This window comes from Stigmatopora nigra, chromosome 1 (genome assembly GCF_051989575.1).
Source record: "Stigmatopora nigra isolate UIUO_SnigA chromosome 1, RoL_Snig_1.1, whole genome shotgun sequence".
NCBI classification, from domain to species: domain Eukaryota; kingdom Metazoa; phylum Chordata; class Actinopteri; order Syngnathiformes; family Syngnathidae; genus Stigmatopora; species Stigmatopora nigra.
This window is the reverse complement of record NC_135508.1, coordinates 25,655,001-25,678,053: the sequence shown is the minus strand read 5'-3', so window position 1 is coordinate 25,678,053 and position 23,053 is coordinate 25,655,001. Positions and strand designations below refer to the sequence as shown.

Genomic DNA, 23,053 nt, shown 5'->3' with positions numbered 1-23,053 from the left:
TTTTAAAATTGGTACTATTATATACAAACCTTTCTTTCTCCCCACTACCCAGGTGGGTGACTCAGAGGGTACTGACAAACCCATGTCATTTTTGGCATAGACCCTGAAATGGTAATCCCTCCCATGCATGATATTGCAGACCGTGAACTTGTTATTGAAGAGTCTGTCAGCCACTGTGGTCCATGTATGTTTGGTTGAGTCTAGTTTGGAAACAGTGTAATGCAGCCTGTCATCAAGCTTCTCATCAGGAGAAGGTTGCCAAGTCACTTGCACTGTGCCAGGCACATTCTCCTCTATTTCCACAGGTCCAGGAGGCTTGGGATCATCTGCAAGAACAGGTCAAGACACAAACTTCCAGTGATGTAAAAGTAAAATTCAGCAGGTTCCTAATTTACCTGTGACCCTGACTTCTGTACCGAAGGTCACTTGTCCAGCCAAATTTTTCACCAAAACTGAATAGGTACCAGAATCAGAGCGCTCTGACAAAGCAATCAACATCTGTGAAGCGCTGTCTGAGTTACTAACAGTGACTCGCTTTGGCACAGGTCCATTGTCCTTAAACCACATGATGTCAGGTGATGGTGAAGCCTATAGAAAATTTAATAGTCATATAAAGATATAGTATGTTGACTCAAATGTTCAACTATAAAGTACAGTCGAACCTTGTGATACGACCGCTCGTCATACGACATTCTCTTCTTACGACAAAAATTTTGATCGAATAATTCGCCCAAGATACGATCAAAATTTCGTGATGCCACCAAGCCAGGTGGCCATGGCACTGTCCTTTTTGCATCTCTTTTTTGTATAAAATATTTCTACGACCACTGGACGGACTTTGTATTTCCCCACCCGCCCGCTTTTCCCCCTTGTTGGTTACATTTACATACCAGGTAAACAATATTACTATGTAATTTATTTTCTAATTTTACATCTATTAAATACATTTTACTACTATTAAACCACTTCATTAGTTTGTTTATATATGGCGAATTAGAAGAAATAAAACTTTTTTTTCCAATCCAATATCCTGTTTTTTGTGTTTTTTCAAAGGGTTTGAACGAATTAATTTGTTTTCAATTCATTTCAATGGGAAACGTCTGCTTGAGTTACAATATCCTTGTCATACAATCACAGTCTCGGAATGGATAACGATCGTAAATCGGGGTACCACTGTATATGACAAAAATTTTGAATCTCACATCAAAGTTTATGGTTACCCTCACAGAGTTCCCTGCCCTCACTACCATAAATGTTTTCATCTTTTTGTCGGTGAATCTCGGTCTCACTAAAAAGAAAAAAGAAAAAGACTATGAGTGAAGAAGACAGGCACAAATGTAATAAACAAGCTACGGTCATAACCACTAATAAATATACATAGCATTATTCAGTATTTGCTATTATTATTTTTTTATTATTTTCTGTCCCCTAATGGAATATAAAATGTGCTGTCATTACTTTCAAGTTTCAACCTGTTTATATATGAACATTATTCATTAGTGATAAATGAACAATACCTAGGGGTGGCATTGCAAGGACATAATGATTCAGCTCATTGATTTCGCCTTCTCCTCCATCATTGGTTGCACTGACTCTGACCCAGTACCTATCCATTGCCCTTAGGCTTTTAGCAGTGTAGGTGGTTGTAATGGTGAAGATTCGGGACCATTTTAGGCACTGTGCATTCCTAATTTCAACAAAATATCCTTTCGCTTCATCCTCTATGTCAGGTTTATCCTGAGGCTTGGTCCAGGTCAAGACAAAGTGGTTGTAAGACGTTTCTACTACTTTTAAGCCAATAACTTTACCAGGGGGTTCTGGGGATGAAACATATTCATCTAGTTTAACCAAAACAAATAAAAGAGTAACATGAACTTGAATTATATTCATTTTAATTGACAAACTTACTTTTTGGATCTCGTGCAAAAACAAAGTCACATGGGTTGCTAAATTCCCCAGGGCCCGATAGGTTCACAGCCAAAACTCTAAATTCATATTCCAACCCTGCCACAACATCCTTCACTGCACATTTTTTCTCTGGAAATACACAAGTTATGGTCTGCATTTAAAAAATATTTGATCAAATAAAACATGAAAACCTACCTTTTATTGACTCATGTGAAGCATTCACCCCAGTCCAGAGATTACTTCCTTTTTTGCGTTTTTCAATAATGTAGCCAAGAATTTGTGAGCCCCCTGTATTACTTGGTGCTGTCCAAGTAAGGTTAATGCAATCATGAAAGGCACTGATCACCTTTGGTGGTCCTGGGGCACTAGGGAAAGCTGTAGAAAAAAAGCCCCTGATGATTAAGATTAGAGGAAAACATAACCTGTGGTTTGGGGTAATTTTGAGGTAGTTGTGGGATATTTTCACTTTGTGTGACTTGTCCTTGTCATTTACCATTGATTTTACCTGTTGTTTACTGCCCCTGCTGTCTCGCCTTATTCTCTGACTCTCCTGTCACCCAGCTGTTTCTCCTTGTTTCATCGACCACTGTCTGTTTTTAAACCCCTTGTTTTCGTCAGCGCCTTGTCGGATCAAGTCCTCGTGCCCCAGTGTTTCCCCATGCAGGTTTGGTTTCTTTGCCTTTGCCTTTTAATTTGGTTCCTCTGTTTCTTTAATTCTTTTGCCTTTTTGAAATTAATTTACTTTTTTAAATCAAGTTTATGTTATTAAACATTTTGTTTGTGCGACCTTATGTTTGTCTTCGTGTCTGCCTGCTTCCCTGCATTTAGGTCAGGGGTGGGCAAACTTTTTGACTAGCGGGCCAGAATGGATACTAAAATGGGGGCCGGGCCAGGAGCATTTTGACACGCAATGTGATCAATCAAACCTGGGGATTGAAATGCAAAAATAAAACGGAATTGAAGGTGAAAATTCATTTGCAAATTTATTTTCAACATTAAGAACATATTATTCAACGAAAGAAAGAAGTCTTTAGATCGAGAGTAATGAGCGGCATGTTAATTAAGCTAATGTACTGCTGCTGTGCATACATGTGCAAGTTGCTATTTTTAACGCAGTAGAGAAACTCACATTTCAGTGGGAACTGTGTTGTTGTTCTCCCTTTTTTCCCAGTGCAAATTACACTCCAACAAAGGTCTAGACTAGTGGGACATCTATCGGGAAAACGAGGATATTGCAGGGGAAAGGCAAATGAATGATGTCATTTTTATTTACTATAATTTGGACAACATTTGGGGCCGGATTTAAAAGCCTAACGGGCCGTATATAGCCCGCGGGCCGTAGTTTGCCTATGTCTGGGTTAGAGCGTTGGCCTCACAGCTCTGAGGTTTCAAATCCAGGCCACCTGTGTGGGGTTTGCATCATTCTCCCTGGAACTGCGTGGGTTTCCTCTGGGTACTCCGGTTTCCTCCTACATTCAAAAAACATACATGGCAGGCTGATTGGACACTCTAAATTCCCCCTAGGTATGGGTGTGAGTGTGTATGGTTGTCCGGCTCTTTATGCCCTGCGATCGACTGGCCACCGATTCAGGGTGTCCCCTGCCTCTAGCCCAAAGTCAGCTGGAGTAGGCTCCAGCACCCCACTCCGACCCTAGTCAGAATAAAGCAGTTCAGAGAATGAATGAATGAATTAATAATCCTAGGGACCTTTTATGAAGACTGTCTAGATAGTGAATATATATTTACAGTAATTTTAAGACTTGTATTTTTCAATCAGTGAAGTCTCACCGAGTATGCCAGCTTCTAGGTCTTCGGTCTCCATCACTTCACTTACACCCTCTGCGGTCAAAGCTCGGATTCTGTAGCAGTACTTGCGCCCACGGTCCAAATCGGTGTCTCGATAGAAAGGCACACCCGGAATCTCCCCTATTTTCTTCCAAGTGTTTCTTCCAATCTGTCGTCGTTCCATGATGTAGCTTATGAGAGGCGAGCCACCGTCATCTTTGGGTGGCCTCCATTTAAATTCAATGCAAGTTGCTGAACTAAGTGTTATCTCTGCAGGACCCAGTGGAGTAGTGGGTTTGTCTGTAACAAACAAAATGGCAAGTTATTTGAAGTGTCTGTCTATTATATGAGAGTATACATGTATCACTAGACTAGTCATGTGTATGACTGAATCATCGACTCACCAAGCACAATGAGCTGTGTTATTGCCTCAGTGGTGCCATGCTCATTTTTTAGCTTAATCTTGATCTCTCCTGAGTCCCTTCTCTGGCATCTGGTCAACATCAAGCGGCTGTGATTGGTCGCTTTATGTATCCTGGTACTGCTGGCGTCATCATGAAGCTCCTCTTCCTCTCTGTACCATTGTATCTTAATAGGCTCAAATCCGAGGAAATTTAATTTAAATACTGCATTGTGGCCTACTTTGATTCTCAAGGGCTCTGTGAATGCAGTGAGATCTTGTGGGTCGAACCTCGGAGGATCTGAACGGAGAATATTTGAAATCCAAGAAGTTACATTGCATTGATATCAAACTTGATTGTGTTTGCTTCCTCAAACCTTTCACGCTGACCACCGCCTCGGTCTTTTGGTTGTCTGCCTCGAAACAGTATTTCCCAGAGTGCTCCTCTTGGCATTTCAGTATGAAAAGTTTATGAATTGCGCCTTCTTTAGATATGAGGACTTTGTCATTAGAGATGAACTGAAGGGTGAGGTGACAGATTCAGACAAAATTTGATGTTAGAATTACGTGTACCATGATAGATAATGCTTTATTTTAGAGAATGTTTAACAGACACTAAAAATTATGGCTCACCTGTTCACCGTCTCGATACCAGACGCCCTCGACGTCTTCTTTGTTCAGTTTACAAGTGAGCTCTGCATTATCTCCAATGATGGCATTGATGTCAGAAAATCCCCAGATAAATTGAACCCCTGGATCTAAAAATGGAACAACGAACATTTAGTGATGATTTCCAATAGCTTTGGAAAATAAGGACAAAGGATTATGAGCTCTTTCATATTTTTGCTTTGTTAATTAGCATAGATTGCCGCGTTGTGGTGTATGGGTTCACTCGCCTGACTTCGGTGCGGGCAGGCACAAATCCCGCTGGTGGCGGTATGATTGTGAGCTCGGAGGTGTGCCCTACGACTGACTGGTGACCAGTCTAGAGTGTAGTCTGACTTTTGCCCGAAGTCAGCTAGTTTAGGCGCCATCAACACCCACAGCCCTTTCACGGATGCATGGTATGAATGAATGAATGCAATCATGCATCATTGCGACACAAGGATAAAAACTCTCTTGGCAAACTGAAGCCTGAATCCTTAAGCAGGTAAACCACTGCAGTCAATCACTGTCACATGATGCATGCGTCATCAAAATATAATCATTAGTGAACTGGACCATCTGTTTTGATAAGGACATTGAGTTTCCGATTAGTGTTTTAATGCATTATTCGCCTCCTTTCTATAATGAAAAGCTTGTCGGAAGAGACTCAACAATCAGTACTGGTCCATCGTGACGGCACAGTTAGAATGAAACAAAAAGATAAGATTTAACTAATAACTATACTAGTCTATATGGAACATCCGGTGGTTCATTTAACAATGTGAATCATACCTGTGAGAGAAAAAAAACATTGATTCATTTTCTGAGCTGCTTATCCTCACAAGAGGTGAGGTAGGTTGCCGGAGCCAATCCCAGCCAAGGATCGCAGAGCACAGGGAGACAGGCAACCATTCACAGTCACTCTGATATCTAGGGGCAGTTTAGATGTTCAACCAGGCTAAACTGCATGTTTTTGGAGTACTGAGCAAAAAAAAAAAAAAAAAAAACATGCAAGCCCGGGTAGAACACGCAAACTCCACACAGTGAGTACCAAACTTGGATCGAACCCATAACCCAAGAACTGTGAGGCTAACTCGCTGTTTAACTGATAACAACCCATTGGGTTAAGAAGCTCATTTTGTGTAATGTAATGTGTATTTAGTAACTGTAATTGCTCATGAACGTTTAAATGCCCTGAAACAGGTCTAATAGAGGTGGGAAGGGTTAAAGTACTTTAATTGGAGCAATTTCTGGCTTTTGTCATTTAATGTGTGATTGAATATTTACCAATGACTTTGTCCTCTATTAATGGACCAATTATTTTACGCCCCTGTTGTGTAGAAATCCCAATCACTTCTTCATTCTGATTGTCTTCATTAAACAAGCTTTGGTCTGTAAAGATGAAAACACTGTTATTGGAATCTAATCAAGAATTATAAATGAAAGGAACAGATTTTTTTGTCAACAGTATAAACAGCTTCTTTGTCAATCAGGCACTTAATTACGACTGATATATTTGGGTGTTAATTTTTTTAAAAATGTTGCTTCACAGTAGTTAGAGCAGTGATTCTCAACCTTGTTGGAGCAACCGAACTCCACCAGTTTCATATGCGCATTCAATGAATCCTATTTTAGTGTAAAATATATATTTTTTCAAATTCTGAATATACAGCTGTGGTCAAACGTTTACATACACTTGTGAAGAACATAATATCATGGCTGTTTTGAGTGATTGGGACAGATATTTTTTGTCACACAAAAACATTTATGAAGTTTGGTTCTTTTCTGACTTTATTATGGGTGAAAAGAAAAAAGTGATCAAATCTGCTGGGTCAAAAATGTACATAAAGCAGCGCTAATATTTGTTTATATGTACCTTGGCCATTTTCACTTCAAATAGGCGCTTTTGGTAGCCATCCACAAGCTTCTGGCAAGCTTCTGGTTGAATCTTTGACCACGCTTCTTGACAGAATTGGTGCAGTTCAGTTAGATTTGATGGCTTTCTGAAATTGACTTGTTTCTTCGGCATTCTCCACAAGTTCTCAATGGGGTTTAAGTCAAGACTTTGGGACGGCCATTCGAAAACCTTAATTCTAGACCGATTTAGCCACTCCATTACCACTTTTGATGTGTGTTTGGGTTCATTGTCCTGTTGGAACACCCAACTGCGCCCAAGACCCAATCTTCGGGCTGATGACTATAGGTTATCTTGAAAAATTTGAAGGTAATCTTCCTACTTCGTTATCCCATTTACTCTGTAAAGCACCAGTTCCATTGGCAGCTAAACAGCCCCACAGCATAATACCACCACCGTGCTTGATGGTAGGCATGGTGTACTTGGGGATAAAGGCCTCACCTTTTCTCCTCCAAACATATTGCTGGGCATTGTGGCCTAATAGCTCGATTTTTGTTTCGTCTGACCACAGCACTTTCATCCGGAATGTCTTGTCTTTGTCTATGTGATCAGCAGCAAACTTCAGTCGAGCCTTAAGGTGCAGCTTTTGAAGCAAGGGCTTCCTTCTTGCACGGCAGCCTCAGTCCATGGAGATGCAAACAAGCTTAACCGTGGACACTGACGCCTGTGTTCCAGCAGCTCCTAATTCTTGGCAGATCTGCTTTTTGGTGATTCTCGGTTGAATCTTCACCCTCCGAACCAATTTTTTATCAGCAGCAGGTGATGGCTTGCGTTTTCTTCCGGATTGAGACAGTGATAAAACAGTGCCATGCACTTTATACTTTCAAACATGTGTTTGCACTGTTGCTCTTGGGACCTGCAGCTGCTTTGAAATGGCTCCAAGTGACTTTCCTGACTTGTTCAAGTCAATGATTCGCTTCTTGAGATCCGTGCTGAGCTCCTTTGACTTCCCCGTTGTAGTGTTTGTGGGAGTTTGCCTGCCCTATTTAAAGGACCTCAGAGAAGTCACCAGCTGTAGCTACCCATAATCACTCCCAGGAAGTTAAGAGGCCATGCTGTGAAGCTCATTTCACTGACACAACTTTCTAAGTCAGTAAAATTGCTCATTTGTGTTACTCTATGTATATTTTTGACCCAGCAGATTTGATCACTTTTTCTGTTAACCCATATTAAAGTCATAAAAGAACCGAACTCCATGAATGTTTTTTTGTAACAAAGAAGTATCTGTTCCAATCACTCTATCAGAGAAAAATCAGAGTTGTAGTAATAACTGGAAACTCAATAGAGCCATGACATTGTTCTTCACAAGTGTATGTACACTTTTGACCACAACTGTATAAATTCCTCGCAGCACTTGACCAAGCAATGTCATGTCATCATCTGCAGCTAGTGATGATGAAGCGGGGCATGTTATCAGGTATAGACATGATGTGTCGATCTGTCTTGATCCAGCAGTAGAGAATCCACCAAACCCCTGAGACTGACTCACTGAAACCCGAAGGTTCGTTTGAACCCAGGTTAAGAACCACTGAGTTAGAATAGTAAGTACATCAATGCCTCACAGGTTGACAGTCATAATGTATGAACACTGATTTTACTATCAAGCATGCTTATATAGGTACAATATGGTTGTTAAAGTTGGAACATTAGCAGGCGATTTCCCAAACAAACTTACATTTTTTCTTTTTTGGCATTTTCACATCATCCGCAATCGTAGTAGTCATAGTCACATCATCACATTAATTGGCTACCTCTGCACAGAAATGCAATGGAATGTAATTGATGGGTATGGCCCTATAATCATTGACCCTTTCTGTTAATGAGAATATTAACCGCAGTTATGTTGTTTTTATGGTAGAGATTCACAATTGGTTGGTTGGTACATGGGATGCAAAAGTGGAGGGTGACATGTTGTTGGTGGTTTGCAAAAAGGAAGTAAAACTTAACATTTAGTAGTTAGTTTCATCTTACCTCCTCTGCAAGTTCTGTATCTACTTCTATCCTGTTTTCTGTACCTTTTCCTTTAATCTGGTTTCCTGCATCACTGTACTCTGTTAGATCCAATTTTTCTGTTCCAAAACCATCTGCATAGCAACTAGTTGTTAATATAAATCTAAAGAGACAATATTTCACGGTGTCTGCTTTTTGCTTGATGGTTGCTTTTTGCTTTTCTAAAGCAGCGGTCCCAACATTTTTCTCACTGAGGACCAGTAAAGCTCTTTCTATTTTCTTGCAGACTGGCTAAATTGTACCTAAATTGTACTTGTTTTCTATTGATGGTGAAAGTATATTGTTGTTTTTAGCATCATGCACATAATTTCCACTGTATTCATCGGGTACAGTAAGGGAAATGATTTCACCGTCTTTTCTTTGAGTAGTTAATTTTTTCTGGTCGTGAAGATATCCTGTGTCATTTCTTGCTTTGACAGCCTCCAAATTATCCTCAATTTCTTCTTGGTTTTTCAATTGCTGCTGTCCGACCTCTTCCTCAAAGTGTATCCCTGTCCTTTCAGTTTTCTTCTTAGCCGCTGTTTTGAGAACAATTTTCAATATAGAGAATCACAACTTTGTTCATGATCACAACATGGTAAATTTTTAGTTGGGAACTAACCTTCAACATCTAATGGAGTTGTGCATGAGGCATTTCCAGCCATTGCTGAGTAGTCACCGTTGTCTTCATCTGAACAGTTTTGAATCTGCAACTGGTGGATCATTTTGTGGTCAGACAGACTTATTTTGTACTTTTTCCCATCTTCTAGAACGTTGGCTTTGCTCATCCATGTGGACTTTGGCAGTGGCTGGGTCAGGACACACTCAATTTTTTCTTCTGTTGTTTCCTTCTGAAGTTTCATATCAAAGTCCAGATTGGGAACTGAAAATAACAAACAACAAAAAATAAACATGATATATTAAGTGGGACAACCAAGCTGTCAAGAACATGATACTTGGAAGAGAATTGAAAATGTGCTTTGAATAGACCTTTGACCAGTTTATTTGGAGGTGACAATTATTTGTTTTGAGGATTTGACTCTTTAGAGGAAAATGACTATTTATGAATAATTAAATAATTTTCTGAATATACATTATTATTATGGACAATACAATTAATTAATTAACTGAAAGTTATGGCAAGAGACTGCTTATTCATTTGAAATAGAAAGATTAGCAGCGCTCATGTTTCAGTGTTGTTGATGCTGGTAGATGTAAAATCCATTTACACAACAACTCACCCAGTTCAAATTAATTGGATGTCTTGCACTATCAAAGGCACCTAATAATTTCAATGAGTGCCCCATAAAGAGTTAATAATTTACTTTTTGCTTAATCTACGAACTGTTAACATACTTGTAAGGATTTCAGCATCCTTTGCACTTCTGCCATGTATACGTCCATTTTTCACGACAAAATCTTCATCGGGAGGACTCTTTCCCCTCTATAGAAGACAAAAATCAATTTTAAACTGAACTCGTTGAAATGTAATCATATAATATAAATGCAATTTAACACAAAATACAAACAACAGTGTTGATTGAGCAATAAAGCCCCTATGAATCTATGAAAAGGTGGAAGTCAGTTGGTATGCAATCTGGTAAATCTCACACCTGATATTTTAGAGCCCCTTCCCTCTCCTCCATTTTCAAGTGCATCAAATGCCTGTCCGTAGTCCCCAATCCCCCGTAGTCCCTCTGCAGAGTGTCCTGGTATCTTTCATCTCTTTCATTTTTCTCAGTCTGGTTTTCCTCTAGAATACTAAAGGTAGGAAAAACATTATATTTTTCTACCACTGAAAGCCTGCTACTAAATCCAAGGCGTACCCAAAAATGCCAAATATGTCATTTTTTGTTTGTCAAGAAGAGAATTTTGGCAGGACAACTCGAGTGGAGTTTGCCAAGTCAACAGGCTTGCTCTCAATGTCAAATGGATGTTTTTGAAGATATTTCAATGCTGACAGAATCTTCGCAATAGTGAATGAAGTGACATAAGCGACTACACAAAGGGTTAGTCATTACAAAGGGGAAAACTTTTAGCTAAGATTCTGCAACTTTTATGTCACGCCATTGTCATCTTACTTTGAATTAGATTTTCTCAGCAACTTTCTGAAATCCGATGGATCCGTTACATCTAAAAAAAAATAGACATATAATAATTATAATAGAAAAATAATGAGGAGAAAAAAATAACCCAATATTTTGTCCAATACTGGCATCTGTAGTCGGCAGAATTTTGCACCAAAAAAAAAGAACACAAAAAGGGATATATAAAAACATCAATGCTTTGGGAACTACATTTTTCAAGATAAAACTTGGTGGAAAAATATTATAGTTTGTTAACACTTTGATCCTTAATGGTGTCACCGTGGCCTCATTTCATTCCTTTTTTCATTCTCCCCAATGTGCTGCCGGCCGTGCTACTGCGAACCGGTTGAAGTATGGAATCAGATCTGTGTAAAAATGACCTTAAACAAAATGTACATTAGTAAAGTAAGGTATAAATATCTAAAATTTCTGCTCCTTTCTGCCAGTATATTATTCCATTCATCTTCCGTACCGTGCATCCTCGTATGGGTTGCTGGAGCCTATCCCAGCTGACTTTGGGGAAAGGCAGACTGCATCCTAGCCTGGTCCCCAGTCAGCCCCGATGTATGGCACACTGAGAGACAAACTACCATTCACACTCACATTTATTGATCGACTAAGACCTTCATTCAGGCTTAACAATTATTGGGATTTGCTGATGTGGTAAACACTACGAACACATGTATCATGGCTACTCGCATCTGGCCAGTCCGAGCACAATAAACTATGGTAAAATGGCGGCGCCCTGAGCAAGCAATGGCAGGCACAAGTTAGTGAGTTTTTTCACGTTTTATGCAAGATACTGCTTTTTTCTTCTTCTTGAATTTCATTCATAGACGCCTGTTAGGTTAAAGAAAAAGAAAAGGATGGGAACATTTACAATATTATGGCATATTGGTGACAATTTGTGAGTTCCTTATTGAACATTGAAATTTTTAATTAGAAAATGCCTGGGTTCATTTCTCTAATTTAATTATTGTAGATTTTTATCGTGGTAACGGAAAGATATAGGGATAGCTCTTCTCTTAAGTAAACATCATCTGAGGTGATTATGCAAATTATATCGTGAGTATTTAGAGTTATTTGGTTGTGTATGATATCAGACATGAAATTAACAATGCAGAAATGGCATGAGAAAACTCATGGCATTCGTCCAAATTATTAGGTAAATGCTACCTGGCTGGGGTAGGGAAAATAATTGATTTAGAATAGGCATTATTTCCCTCGGACTGTGGGAGATGTAGTGTTTTTCACGTGCACAGAAGAACATTTACATTCCCTATTTGTCCTGAGCGGAGGAAATATGCTTTGGCATAGGTCATATTGATGACTGTAAGGATATTACAGATTGGATAAGCATTGATCAATTTATACAACCAAATGGCATTGCTTCCTATTGCTTTAAGGGCATACAAATTCAGAGAACTTTAGTCTACAAATCTTTAAGAAAACGCATTGAGTTAGGAATGGTAGAAGGAGACTGTGCTTCTCAACAGGAAACGGACTGGACCAACGGTGGTGCTCAACCTCAATGTGAAGAATAAGAACTAGCACTATGTGGAGCTACTTTTTGTAAACGGGTGGTCTCAGTTAAAACATTCAGGAGACGGGTAAAATAGGCTTAATAATAATAAAATGCGGGAACCACTCCAAATATTGATTGGAAAGATTATTGCTCAGGGAGCAATACCATAAACTATAGGGAACTCTTTTATATTGGTTTTTACGTCTCCATATGCGAAAGAGGAAAGCGTTTCAATTGAGACTAAACCATCTTACAAAGGGTTCAAACAGAAGACCAGACAAGGGAAAATACGATCGGATATAACAACTCCCTCAATCACCATTTTGTTGGGAAAGTGTTTTTACAAAAGAAAAGGTGTCCTGTTTGTAAAGAAAAGCTAAAAATATTAGAATAATGTCTATTTTGTTACGAAAGCAGTAAAAGGTAAGTCAATGTTTCCGCTGTTTAACTTTACCTATTTGAATTTTACAGGGCATGGTCTGAATCTGGGTGCGGTAGATGAGACATGGTTTCCCCATTGTCAAGGACAACGGCCTCACTGATTCCACGTTTTGGGCTATGGTGGTGAAGTGGGGCAAATAAATTACATAACTCCTGTCAAAAGAAACAGGACTATGTGCTTTGGTTTCACTGTTTTTACCAGTATCTGTTTTAGAGTGGAGATACAATTGGCGGCTCGGAATTTCGGTGTGGCGGCTGGCCTCTCTCGACGACGTTGAGCCTCATCAAGGAATAGCATACCGACTTATGGGTTGGTTTGCCAAATTGCAGCAGGAGTGCATTTTTCTTTGGGTTACGCCAAATAAAAATATGAATAGGGTGAATACCATCCATTACAATGTCCAAGAAAAGAAATTGGATCCCCAATGAACAGCTGGCAGCCACCAGTCTCATGACTTCCCAGGGCCACAAAGCGGCTGATATGCTTTCGACGGTTGATGTGCTCTTGATGGAGCAGGGGGCGTATGCAATGTTTGAAAATGTTGCACTCAACAACACGTCCCCCAATGGGTCCCTCACCTGAGCTGTTGAAGGCCTGACCCTGAACCCAACTGGAAACGAAGAGGCACTCTGGAGTGGAACTGTCCACCTTGTGGGAGACTGGTGGGATAAGGCCTTCGGCAAATGTTAGACAATTGGCTTTCACCGAGGTGATATCAATACCTGTTTTGGCTAATACTTTGAGAGTGTGTGGGTGTTGTCTTATCTCCTGCTTATGCCTTTTGCTAGACTTAGAGTTGATACAGTAGCTCTAACAAATTCCAAATTACAAGGATTGTATCTGCTTATTAGACAGCCTACTGGTGATAACAGTGATTTCCAGGATTATGCAAATTAGTTGAACGAAAATCACAACGGACTTCCCCCAAGTGTACTTTTATTTGTCATAAATACAAAATGCTTATGGGATTGCGTACAAATATATAATAACAGGGGAGAATGTTAGGTTTATCATTATTATAAATTTGCTTGAAATATAATCATTATATATATATATATATATATATGTGCTTGTGTTGCACCCCTGAATTCCGGGCAATGTATTTGCCTTTAAAAGACAGGGGGAAATAATCAGACAGGTCAGTTGTTGTTAACTTCAAGCCAACCTTTAGTGATATGCCTGAAAACCCCCTCTGCTTTTAGCTACACCCCGCTACAAGACCACCACGCATCATCTGCATCTCTCCTGCGTGATACCTGCGTGATTACCACGTGATAGCTACGTGAGTCCATTTTTACACATAAACTCAACTACCCATCTATACCCTTGCTATTTGGCTGGAGGCATCAATAATCGAAGAATGATAAACCCCCAATCCCAAAACCATTTTTACATAACACATGCACTCATTTATAACTCAACTCACTCTACCCTGTCACACTTGCAATGAAGAACGCTTTGCTTATATTTGATATTAAACATTACATATATGAACGCTTTGCTTATTAGGAATGTTAGGTTCATCATTATTATAAATGTGACATTAATACAAGGCATTTTAATACATCTCTTGCAAAAGAAGTGCTCGGTCCAAAGTTAATCAAAACACCTTTGGAGGTCACTTCTCCTTCCCACCTGAACTTCTAGAGAATATGGTTCACAGCAAGAGAACGTGAATTGTAAACAAGCTCTTGGATTTGTTTTGGGAAACGTGGCTTCTCAAGATGGTCCGCATCAATTCTCTCTTGGGAAGATTCGACAGACCTACAATAGTTTTGAGAACTGAGACTAAATGTTATGAGACTCTGAATAATGTTTAGACTTCTCTTATGCATGTGGTTTAAATCTTCTGAATATATTAGCAAAAGGAACACCGGGGTCTTCAGAATCATCTGACCGGTGGCGTGTGTGGATGGATTCTCTTCTTACAAGAATAAAAGGATATGATCTCAGATGTTTCCATTATTAAAGGGTGAACTTGGGAATACTTAAAGGTTGAACCTATCAACGCCACAATAAATTTTGTTTAGCATTTTATCTTTTCTCTATTTTGAAATAAACAACCATATCGGCTGCATTGTTTTGCGTTATGGTGATCTGTCTTGTCACCTTGCAGTTTTGTGCATGTCAAGTATAATTTGTGCGCATATAAGTTGTAGCTTCGATTCAGACATCTTTTTTAGCGCCAAATACTGCTTATATGTGAGAAAATACGGTAATTAGTTTCTGTAAATAGGATGGCAAAACCACAGAGAAATTATTCAGAAAATGGAACCTTCAAAATCCAAACCATGTAGCTGTTTGGAAAGTAAAACATTTCTTATCCAACTTACGGTCTGTTATATTTAATGTTGTAGAACAAATAGCTTTTCCATAGTCATTCACGGCAATGCATTTGTATGTGTCTTCATCTGCTTCCATTACTACACGAACCTAGATGAACACGTACTTTAGCATGTTACAAAGAAAAAGCAAAAAGCATATTCTGGTTGTTTTGGAATTTTTTTCACCTCCAGTATGTACTCCCCCGTTGATTCATCATATTTAGTTTGATATTTTGACTTGTCTGAAACATTGTCTTTTCCTCGCTTCCATGTCACTTGAGGTTTTGGCTCCCCTGTTACCAAAGCCTTGAAAACACCTAATTTTCCTATAGGATATGTAAGAATAGTAAGTGTTTTTTTCTTGCTACGTAATACACTTTAATGCTGAACACTATCACTGTGAAGAACAATTTTGGTAGAAATATATTAACCAACCTTCTTGGACATTTACTTCGTTTACTTTTCGTTTGAAATCTGGGACGCTTTTCCCCTCTGGTATGTTCGCTGTATGTTGTGTGATGATCACCCCAGGAATTTTAGATATTCTCCGGATTCCACCTGAACAAAGACAGGTGTAAATAAATGTCAATCCGAAAACCCACCAGCAAATAATTTTCCCAGTCATTTTTCTTAACCAACAAAATGATATGGATGTCAAACATAGTGTGTGCCCATGTATTTATCTGAGATCCATTTTCTTCAGAATGTCATACTACTTATGTTGCTTTTTGTCACTATGAGAAAATAATAATAATTTGGAACACCAGTTATCCTAGTCAGGATCGTCGGGTACTGGAGCCTATCCCAGCTGACTTCGGGCAAAAAGCAGACTATCAGGGGTAGGGAACACACACACAGACAGCCATTTACAATCAAACTGCCACTAACAGGGAATTGATTTCCACGCTGCCCAAATCAAAGTCAAGCAAATGAACCGGGATACCATTAGTGCAGTGGTTCTTAACCTTGGGATTTGGTGAGTCGGTCTCAGGGGTTCGGTGGAGCTTCCGCCGCGCAGGTCAAGAAACATTGACTCATCGTGTCTATTCACGATAACATGCCCGCTTGACCATCACTGGCTGCAGATGATCAAATGACATTGCTTGGCCAATCAATGCTGTGAGGAAATTGTATATCTTGAATTTAAAAAGAAATTTTATATTATTTTACACGGAAGTAGGGTTCGGTGAATGCGCATATGAAACTAGTGGAGTTCGGTGAATGCGCATATGAAACTGGTGGGGTTCGGTGAATGCGCATATGAAACTGGTTGGGTTCGGTGAATATGCACATAAAACTGGTGGGGTTCGGTAGCTCCAACCAGGTTAAGAACCACTGCATTAGTCATTACTGAAATCAATGTCCCTTTATATAGATGGATCAGAACTTTATTTCATCTTGTATTCGGGACATTTCTTGGCTGCAGTTGTAAGACAGACACAAGACACACAAGTCATTGTTGACCTAGGTAAGAAACTGGAGACACACACAGGAAGTCCACAAGGTGGGGACGACTACCAGACAGGCCAGCTGCAGACTGAAACTAAGGTTAACACACAATCCCTTAATAGTCTGGAGGTTTTAAAGATTATCTTCCTTGCCTGGATCCTCTTAAACTGTCCTATCACCTAATTAGCAGCAGTGGAGAGGCCAGTGGGGGGCATCAAAGCACACAAGCAGCCCAGCAAGCACCGGCAGGTCCTCCATTTGACCAGGGAGAGATCTCACCCTCCCATAACAAAGATGGAATGCTCAGTCTGGAGCGTTGCCCCTTCTCCCGGCACTGTCGTCCACTGCTTACAGCTAATCCTGCATGCATGACAGCAGAGGCAGAGCTGAAGGGCTTCAAAGACGTTAGGACCAGCACAAAGAAACCAAGCCAAGCGACAGGGGGAGCCGAGTCGCAAAGGCCACAGAACAACAAATTGTGGTTGGTACTTGGTGAGAATAAGCTTCATGCAAGCGTTGAGGCTTTCATCCGTTAAACGTGTTCGTAGTTTGGACTTGATGTTTTTAAGATGTGAGAATGACTGCTCACATGCATACGTATATCCAAACATGGTCAATACAGCAATACTCACACGCTGCAGTGTGTGGTATGTGACAGGAAGCGCGTCCACATGTGCTTTCTCGCCAACTCCTCTTTCTGTCGTGTGATTCTTTCAAAATATTCATTCAGTGACTTGAACTTATTCACCCACGTCTGAGGCCTTCAGGTCAGCCACTTCTGCTTCAAAATCTCTGACGGGAGACACCAGGGATGTAATTCAGGTCGGCTGTGTTCAGTGAACACTCGTTTGGATGGGTGAACTTAAAAAGAACTTAAAAAGAACTTAAAAAGACGAGTGTGCTCACGAAATTCTCCAAAGTTTCTGAATGGGCACACTTGCTGTGCATGCATCTTTAAATTGGCTCAGTTTTTCAAAATGTAGTAAACGACCTGTTTCAAGATCCGTGATGAAAAGCTCCAGCTTGTTTTCAAAAGTAAATACAGCTTGTTGAAGGGCTAATACTGTATTTCCAATGCCTGTCTGTTGACTCATCCAAAGCCAGCGAAAAGAACGGCGCTGCATTTATGTCCTTCACTTGTGTTTCCTCCACTTTCTTTGCCATCACGATGCTACGATCATGAACAGTTATTGCCGACAGAGGCATGTCTTGTATCCGTTTTATTATCTTGTCTTTGTTCGGAAGATCATCAAAAAGTTCATTGGCTACATCCAGCATGAACGTTTTATCATAGTCGCCATCTGTGAATGGTTTTCCATTCCTCACTATGCTAAAGAACCAGCAAAGCTAGCCGAATTATAGTCACCGTGCCGGGTCCATACACGAAGTTGCTGCTGGCTAGCTTGCACCCTGATCAGAAGCTCTTGGCACGCTTTCTTTCTTTATTCTCCCGCAAGGTATTTTGATGCAAAGGTATCGTGGCGCGTGTCAAAGTGCTGCTTTACATTCGACCGTTTCAACAATGTAATTTTGTCATTGCAAATTAGACACACCGCAGAACCCGCTCTCTCCACAAAGGCGGATTCTTTGGTTCATTCGTCCTGAAATGTACCATACTCGTCGTTTTTTTTTTCTTTTCACCATCTTCTTTGTCGAAGGGTTAGCTATGATCTAATGACCGAGCAGACGCAGTCTCAGACTGATTCAAAAGGGGACGATTACCTGTTGTTGGAGTTATTCTCTGACAGTATATAAATATGTGTGCATTTAATCATTTTTGTATGAGAGCTTATTCAATTTGCCTGGGGCGAGCTCGGGATCGTAACATGTCACCGAGTCCTCGTTCCGAGGACTGTTTACCGGAAGATAGGACTGACCTTTACCCCATAATGCAGACCTAGAAACGATGAGATGCTTAAGAAATTGCTGATGCAGCGTGATCGCTATCCAACAACTTTTGTGATTACTCGCATATCGTCGTAAATAATTACGCTCTTTTCGCTTGATTATGGAATTGTTTTGCCGGATGGATGCTTTTCTGTTTAATTTCCAATGGAGTAGTTTTTGTGTTCCAACCTTAACTGTTATTATTGACTACCTGATATGCGATGATTGTTACAGGTGTTGTTTTTGCTTACGCAATTGGATTAATCAATAACCTTGTAATTGTTTTGATTTATGGCCTTAAATGGGCAGGAGAAATTACCACTGATAGAATCATTTGTGACGAGGACAATGTCAGAATGTATTTCCCTCTTGCAAGAACATCATCAGAGATGCCAATTTCATTAAATACAGACGCTCCCCTACTTACGAACATTCAACATACGGAAAAACGGTACATACAAACATGTCTGCAAATTGCGTTTATGTCGAAAAAATGTTCATAAGTTCGATTTTGTATTGCGCGTCTTTTTCCGAGTAGTGCTTCTTTCCACCGCTAATACCGACGCCTGGCGCTGTGAGAGCTCAGCTCACCCGGCATCTACCTTGCTCTGCAGTGCGGAAGTACGTGATGTATCTCCAGTGCGCAGAGAACCTTTTTCATTTTTATCATTAAATATCTCGTGTATCCATTATTCAATATGGTTGGTGAAAAGCGAAATGCTTCTAGTGAGGGAGGTGCAAGCAAGAGACAAGCCATTTCATTTGAAACAAAAGTGGTAATATTAAAGAAGCTTGATGCGCGTGAGAAAGTGATGAGCGTTGCACGGGAATACAACTTGAATCGTTCGACCGTCAGTAAGTACCATTTATAAACAGAATGATCGAGCAGCAGGACCCAAATATTGAACGTTGCACAAAAGTTGAAAATAAATTGAAGGATTCCATACAGTGCTACCACATCATTTATGATGAAAAAAAGAAGAAAACTGTGCAATGGTCATTAGACAGCTTCTTTTGGCCAGTTTCTCGTAAATCTCTCACTCCAACTCTCTAGTGTATGCATACAATACTGTTGTATTCTCTCCATTTTATTTTTTTATTTTTCAGTACAAACCAATTCTGGTTACTTATACAAGCCTTAAACATACAAATGCACTTATATAAACCTTCAATATACTTATAGAGGCCTTAAACATAAATTATAATACAAAATATAGCACTAAATCAACTTCAATTTGAACAATTTCAACTTATGAACACCTTCCACTTATCAACAAGCGCTCGGAACCCAACTCATTCGTAAGTAGGGGAGCGTCTGTATATATAATTGAATCAGATGTCCCCTGTATTGTTTTGTAATTATATTAAAATATAATTATTGATAAACCTAACAGCTGTTTTACCCGCTGTTTTACCCAACAACGGCAAATGTAGGCCAGTATCATCCAATTAAAATAATGGACAATTGCTCCTGTAGCCATGACAGGACCCGCGCAGTGAAAAAAAACGATGGATGAATTAAAAAGGGTGAGAATATTTTTTTTTATCTGCAAGCCACATGCAATCATCAAACGAGCCACATTTGGCTTGCGAGCCATAGGTTCCCAACCCCTGGACTAGTTCAAGCTAGTATTTCAACGTGGTTGTGCTCATAACTGCACTATATGTCACGGGAAGAGTATTCAGGAATATTTTTATTAAGCAGCAGCACCATATTTGAACTAAGATATGCATTTGTCAATGTTTAATCGACATAGAAACCTTTTATGTATTTTAAGAGAAAAATCATTTAAATTTTTGCAGCTCCCGACGGAATGATCCCAGCCGTGTTTGAGGAGCGACTGCCGGGAGTCGGTGCTTGGCTGGATCTCAACGGGGAGGGCATATATTCCTCCAAACCTTGGAGTCCAGATGAATAAAAATTAATGATATTTCCCCATCAATTTCTTTGCACTGTTGAATCATTTCTTGCAGCCGTGAGAACAAATGAAGGCAAAGTCGTGAGTGGTTGTTTAATTGATAACTCTTGAATTCGAGACACGCAGAAATATATACCTGTTAAATATACCTGGAAGATGTGTGATAAGACAGGTGTGGATTTTGTCAAGTTGTGGAGGTTTTTTTTTTTATTTTATTTTGTGCCTCAAATTGACAATCATGTTACTTTACAGTGGAAGGCATCTCAAAATGTACTGGCCCCCGCTGGACATATTTCTAAACTCAAGTACGTTGTACAATGTGCTGCCGATATTATATATTTTTTATTCAATATTCTTATTTATGTACACATACACACGCTCTTGCTATGTGCCTGACAGAAAAAAACAACACTGGAAGACTTATTAAAAGACAGACTATAGAGGGCTTAAGGAACAATACCTGAAAATGTCATGGAACACACTTGTAGTGATGTGTGCCTATAAGAACAATATTTTAATTTTAAATAATTTCCGATTATTTTCGGAAATATATATTCAAAATGATTTGCTGAGAACCTTAATTCAAAGATTAATCTAAATTTTTTCTATGCTGGTGTAAATTTTCTGGAGGAGGATTCCTGGATTTACAATTTCATTACAGTATTTACTGTTATAACTACTTTTTTCTTCTTCTGTCACGTACTATTCCGCGTTTGTTTGGCCGTGAATAAATGCCCTTGTTATTCTAAATGAATGTTCTTATCTGTAACGGGTCATTTATGGCCCGCGGGCCGAGGTTCGAAAAACATGCACACCGATCTGGGGGCGGGGCGAGCGCTTTGGCGAAACATCCATTCCGCGAGCTGTCTGTCGGCCAAACGTCCATCGGCAAAACGTCTTTCGGTGAAACGTCCAAGCTCCTAGATTTCCACCACCAGGTTCTGGTTTCGCCGCCCTGGGGGCTATGGCTTCGGTCACCCACTTTGGCAGTGGAGGCGCTGAATTGGTCCTCTTGGATTCAATGTTTCCTCCTCCTATACATGAGAGAAGCTCTGTCTGAGGTTGAAACTTTTTCTGACAGGCATTCCCACCAGATCCTCACCAAAGGTTTTGGTCTAGGTTGTCCTGGTGCCAAGTGCACATATGTATGGACACCCTGATGCCTAAACATGGTGTTCATTATTGTCAATTCATGACAAGCGCAGAAGTCCAACAATAGACTTAGCTCAGGTTCTGATTAGGGGGCCTTTCTTCCCATTCACACTCCTCCAGGTCTTACTGTTATTGTCCATGTGAGCATTAAAGTCCCCCAGCAGACCGAGGGGAATCCCCAGAAGGAGCACTCTCCATCATCCCTTCCAAGGACTCCAAACAATTTACAAACAACAGTCAGGTCCCATTTCCTCACCCGAAGGTGGAGGGATGCTACCCATTCGTCCATGTATAGGCACTGAGCCCATACATCCTCGGTTCCTCTCACCATGAGCGACTCCAGAGTGGGAGAGTGCCCAACCAAGTGTTACCAGAGCCTGGGCTGTGCGTAGAGAAAAGTCCAACTACATTGAGTTGAAACTTCAAAACCTCCTTTAGTTGCCGCCCAACTGTCATTGGACCCGACCTCTTGACACCTCCCACAGATGGTGAGCCCATGAGAAGAGGGACCCTCATAGCCTCTTCGGGCTCTAGCCCAGCCGGGCCACATGCTATCAGACCCGACCACCAGGTGCTTGTCATTGTACTCCTCAAATGTAAAAATGTTGATTCTCTGTCACCGTCCCGCTTCAAATGGATTGGATGAAGTAATTAAGTGCATCTTGGCCTTGGGAGAACATTTTTCACGGCAGCGGACAGAAAAGCCATGCAGAGAGTGATCAACACCGCCCAGAAGATCATCGGCTGCTCTCTGCTCAACTCTTTGGCTGCCATTGACAATGCTATATGTTAAATTTCTTTGACTAGAGAGGGACTTGCGACATTTACCAGTGATAAAAGAATTGAAACTGTCAGCGTCCAATCCATTTGTAATTGAAGGGCTATCAGTAAAAGAACAATTTGCTACTACAATCTCACTTCCATTCCATTGGTCATTAGACTAGTGATAAACTCATTGAATTTCAAAACTCAGTGATGAGTTGATACTATGTGAATGGACTTTTAGCATGATCTTGGGAAATGAGACAAGTGCTACTTCATTTATGTCCTACATAGCTGGCAGATATTTTGGGTAGGGTGACCCGGTTTTCAAAAGTAGATCTCAAAATGTGCGTGGGAGATTGTAGTGTGCTGGTATTGGTCCAACTCTAATTGTCATGCATATTATGGGTATAGAGTCTTTAGAATAACTTGGTTCTTATGCAGTTATGATAGATGACGTTTTACCTGACGTGTTGCCAGCCTTCTCATTGAAATGTTGAATGTACTGGTGAACGATGGACACACCTGGGAAATATAACCAGTCAGTAAAGTTTTCATTTTTTTTTTGCTATATTATGTCAAATGAAACAAAATTTCCAAAGAAATAACCTAGGCAAATCTTGCCTGACATGAAGTTAAGTATTTTCAGAAGAAATTTGCAGGGTAGTAAACTAATGATAGCAAAATACAGTGTGGGTAAAGAGACAGGGAGTGGAAGTCTTTCAACCGCATCAAGGGAAAGCACAGAGAGGCCTAAACAAATTGAGGCAATGCTGGGATTGCTTTAAAGGGCAGTGAGCAGGGAACCTTATTCCAAGAATCTTTTCTTTTCATTGTCTGTTTATTGTTATACTCCGTGGGGAG

General features: G+C 40.1%; 1 protein-coding gene and 1 long non-coding RNA gene across 2 annotated transcripts in view; one reads left to right on the top strand and one right to left on the bottom strand.

The window, feature by feature from the left end:
• Nucleotides 1-18,954, bottom strand: part of LOC144193911 (immunoglobulin-like and fibronectin type III domain-containing protein 1) — a 37,945-nt gene extending 18,991 nt beyond the window's left edge. Inside the window, exons 1-20 of the mRNA XM_077712612.1 lie at nucleotides 18,948-18,954; nucleotides 15,456-15,578; nucleotides 15,207-15,346; nucleotides 15,030-15,129; nucleotides 10,724-10,775; nucleotides 10,256-10,403; nucleotides 9,999-10,086; nucleotides 9,265-9,525; nucleotides 9,014-9,181; nucleotides 6,026-6,130; nucleotides 4,727-4,851; nucleotides 4,471-4,612; nucleotides 4,098-4,394; nucleotides 3,697-3,993; nucleotides 2,104-2,283; nucleotides 1,909-2,037; nucleotides 1,518-1,817; nucleotides 1,203-1,288; nucleotides 396-588; nucleotides 30-326 (exon numbers count right to left, since the gene is read on the bottom strand). Coding sequence (XP_077568738.1) covers nucleotides 30-326; nucleotides 396-588; nucleotides 1,203-1,288; nucleotides 1,518-1,817; nucleotides 1,909-2,037; nucleotides 2,104-2,283; nucleotides 3,697-3,993; nucleotides 4,098-4,394; nucleotides 4,471-4,612; nucleotides 4,727-4,851; nucleotides 6,026-6,130; nucleotides 9,014-9,181; nucleotides 9,265-9,525; nucleotides 9,999-10,086; nucleotides 10,256-10,403; nucleotides 10,724-10,775; nucleotides 15,030-15,129; nucleotides 15,207-15,346; nucleotides 15,456-15,578; nucleotides 18,948-18,954 — 3,238 coding nt within the window. The remainder of the gene's footprint in view (nucleotides 1-29; nucleotides 327-395; nucleotides 589-1,202; nucleotides 1,289-1,517; nucleotides 1,818-1,908; nucleotides 2,038-2,103; nucleotides 2,284-3,696; nucleotides 3,994-4,097; nucleotides 4,395-4,470; nucleotides 4,613-4,726; nucleotides 4,852-6,025; nucleotides 6,131-9,013; nucleotides 9,182-9,264; nucleotides 9,526-9,998; nucleotides 10,087-10,255; nucleotides 10,404-10,723; nucleotides 10,776-15,029; nucleotides 15,130-15,206; nucleotides 15,347-15,455; nucleotides 15,579-18,947) is intronic.
• A 6-nt stretch (nucleotides 18,955-18,960) lies between these two features.
• On the top strand, nucleotides 18,961-20,299 carry LOC144200939 (uncharacterized). Its single transcript, XR_013327227.1, has 2 exons — nucleotides 18,961-19,211; nucleotides 20,160-20,299. It is a non-coding gene; the product is annotated as an uncharacterized LOC144200939 (long non-coding RNA).
• Nucleotides 20,300-23,053: the final 2,754 nt, after the last annotated feature.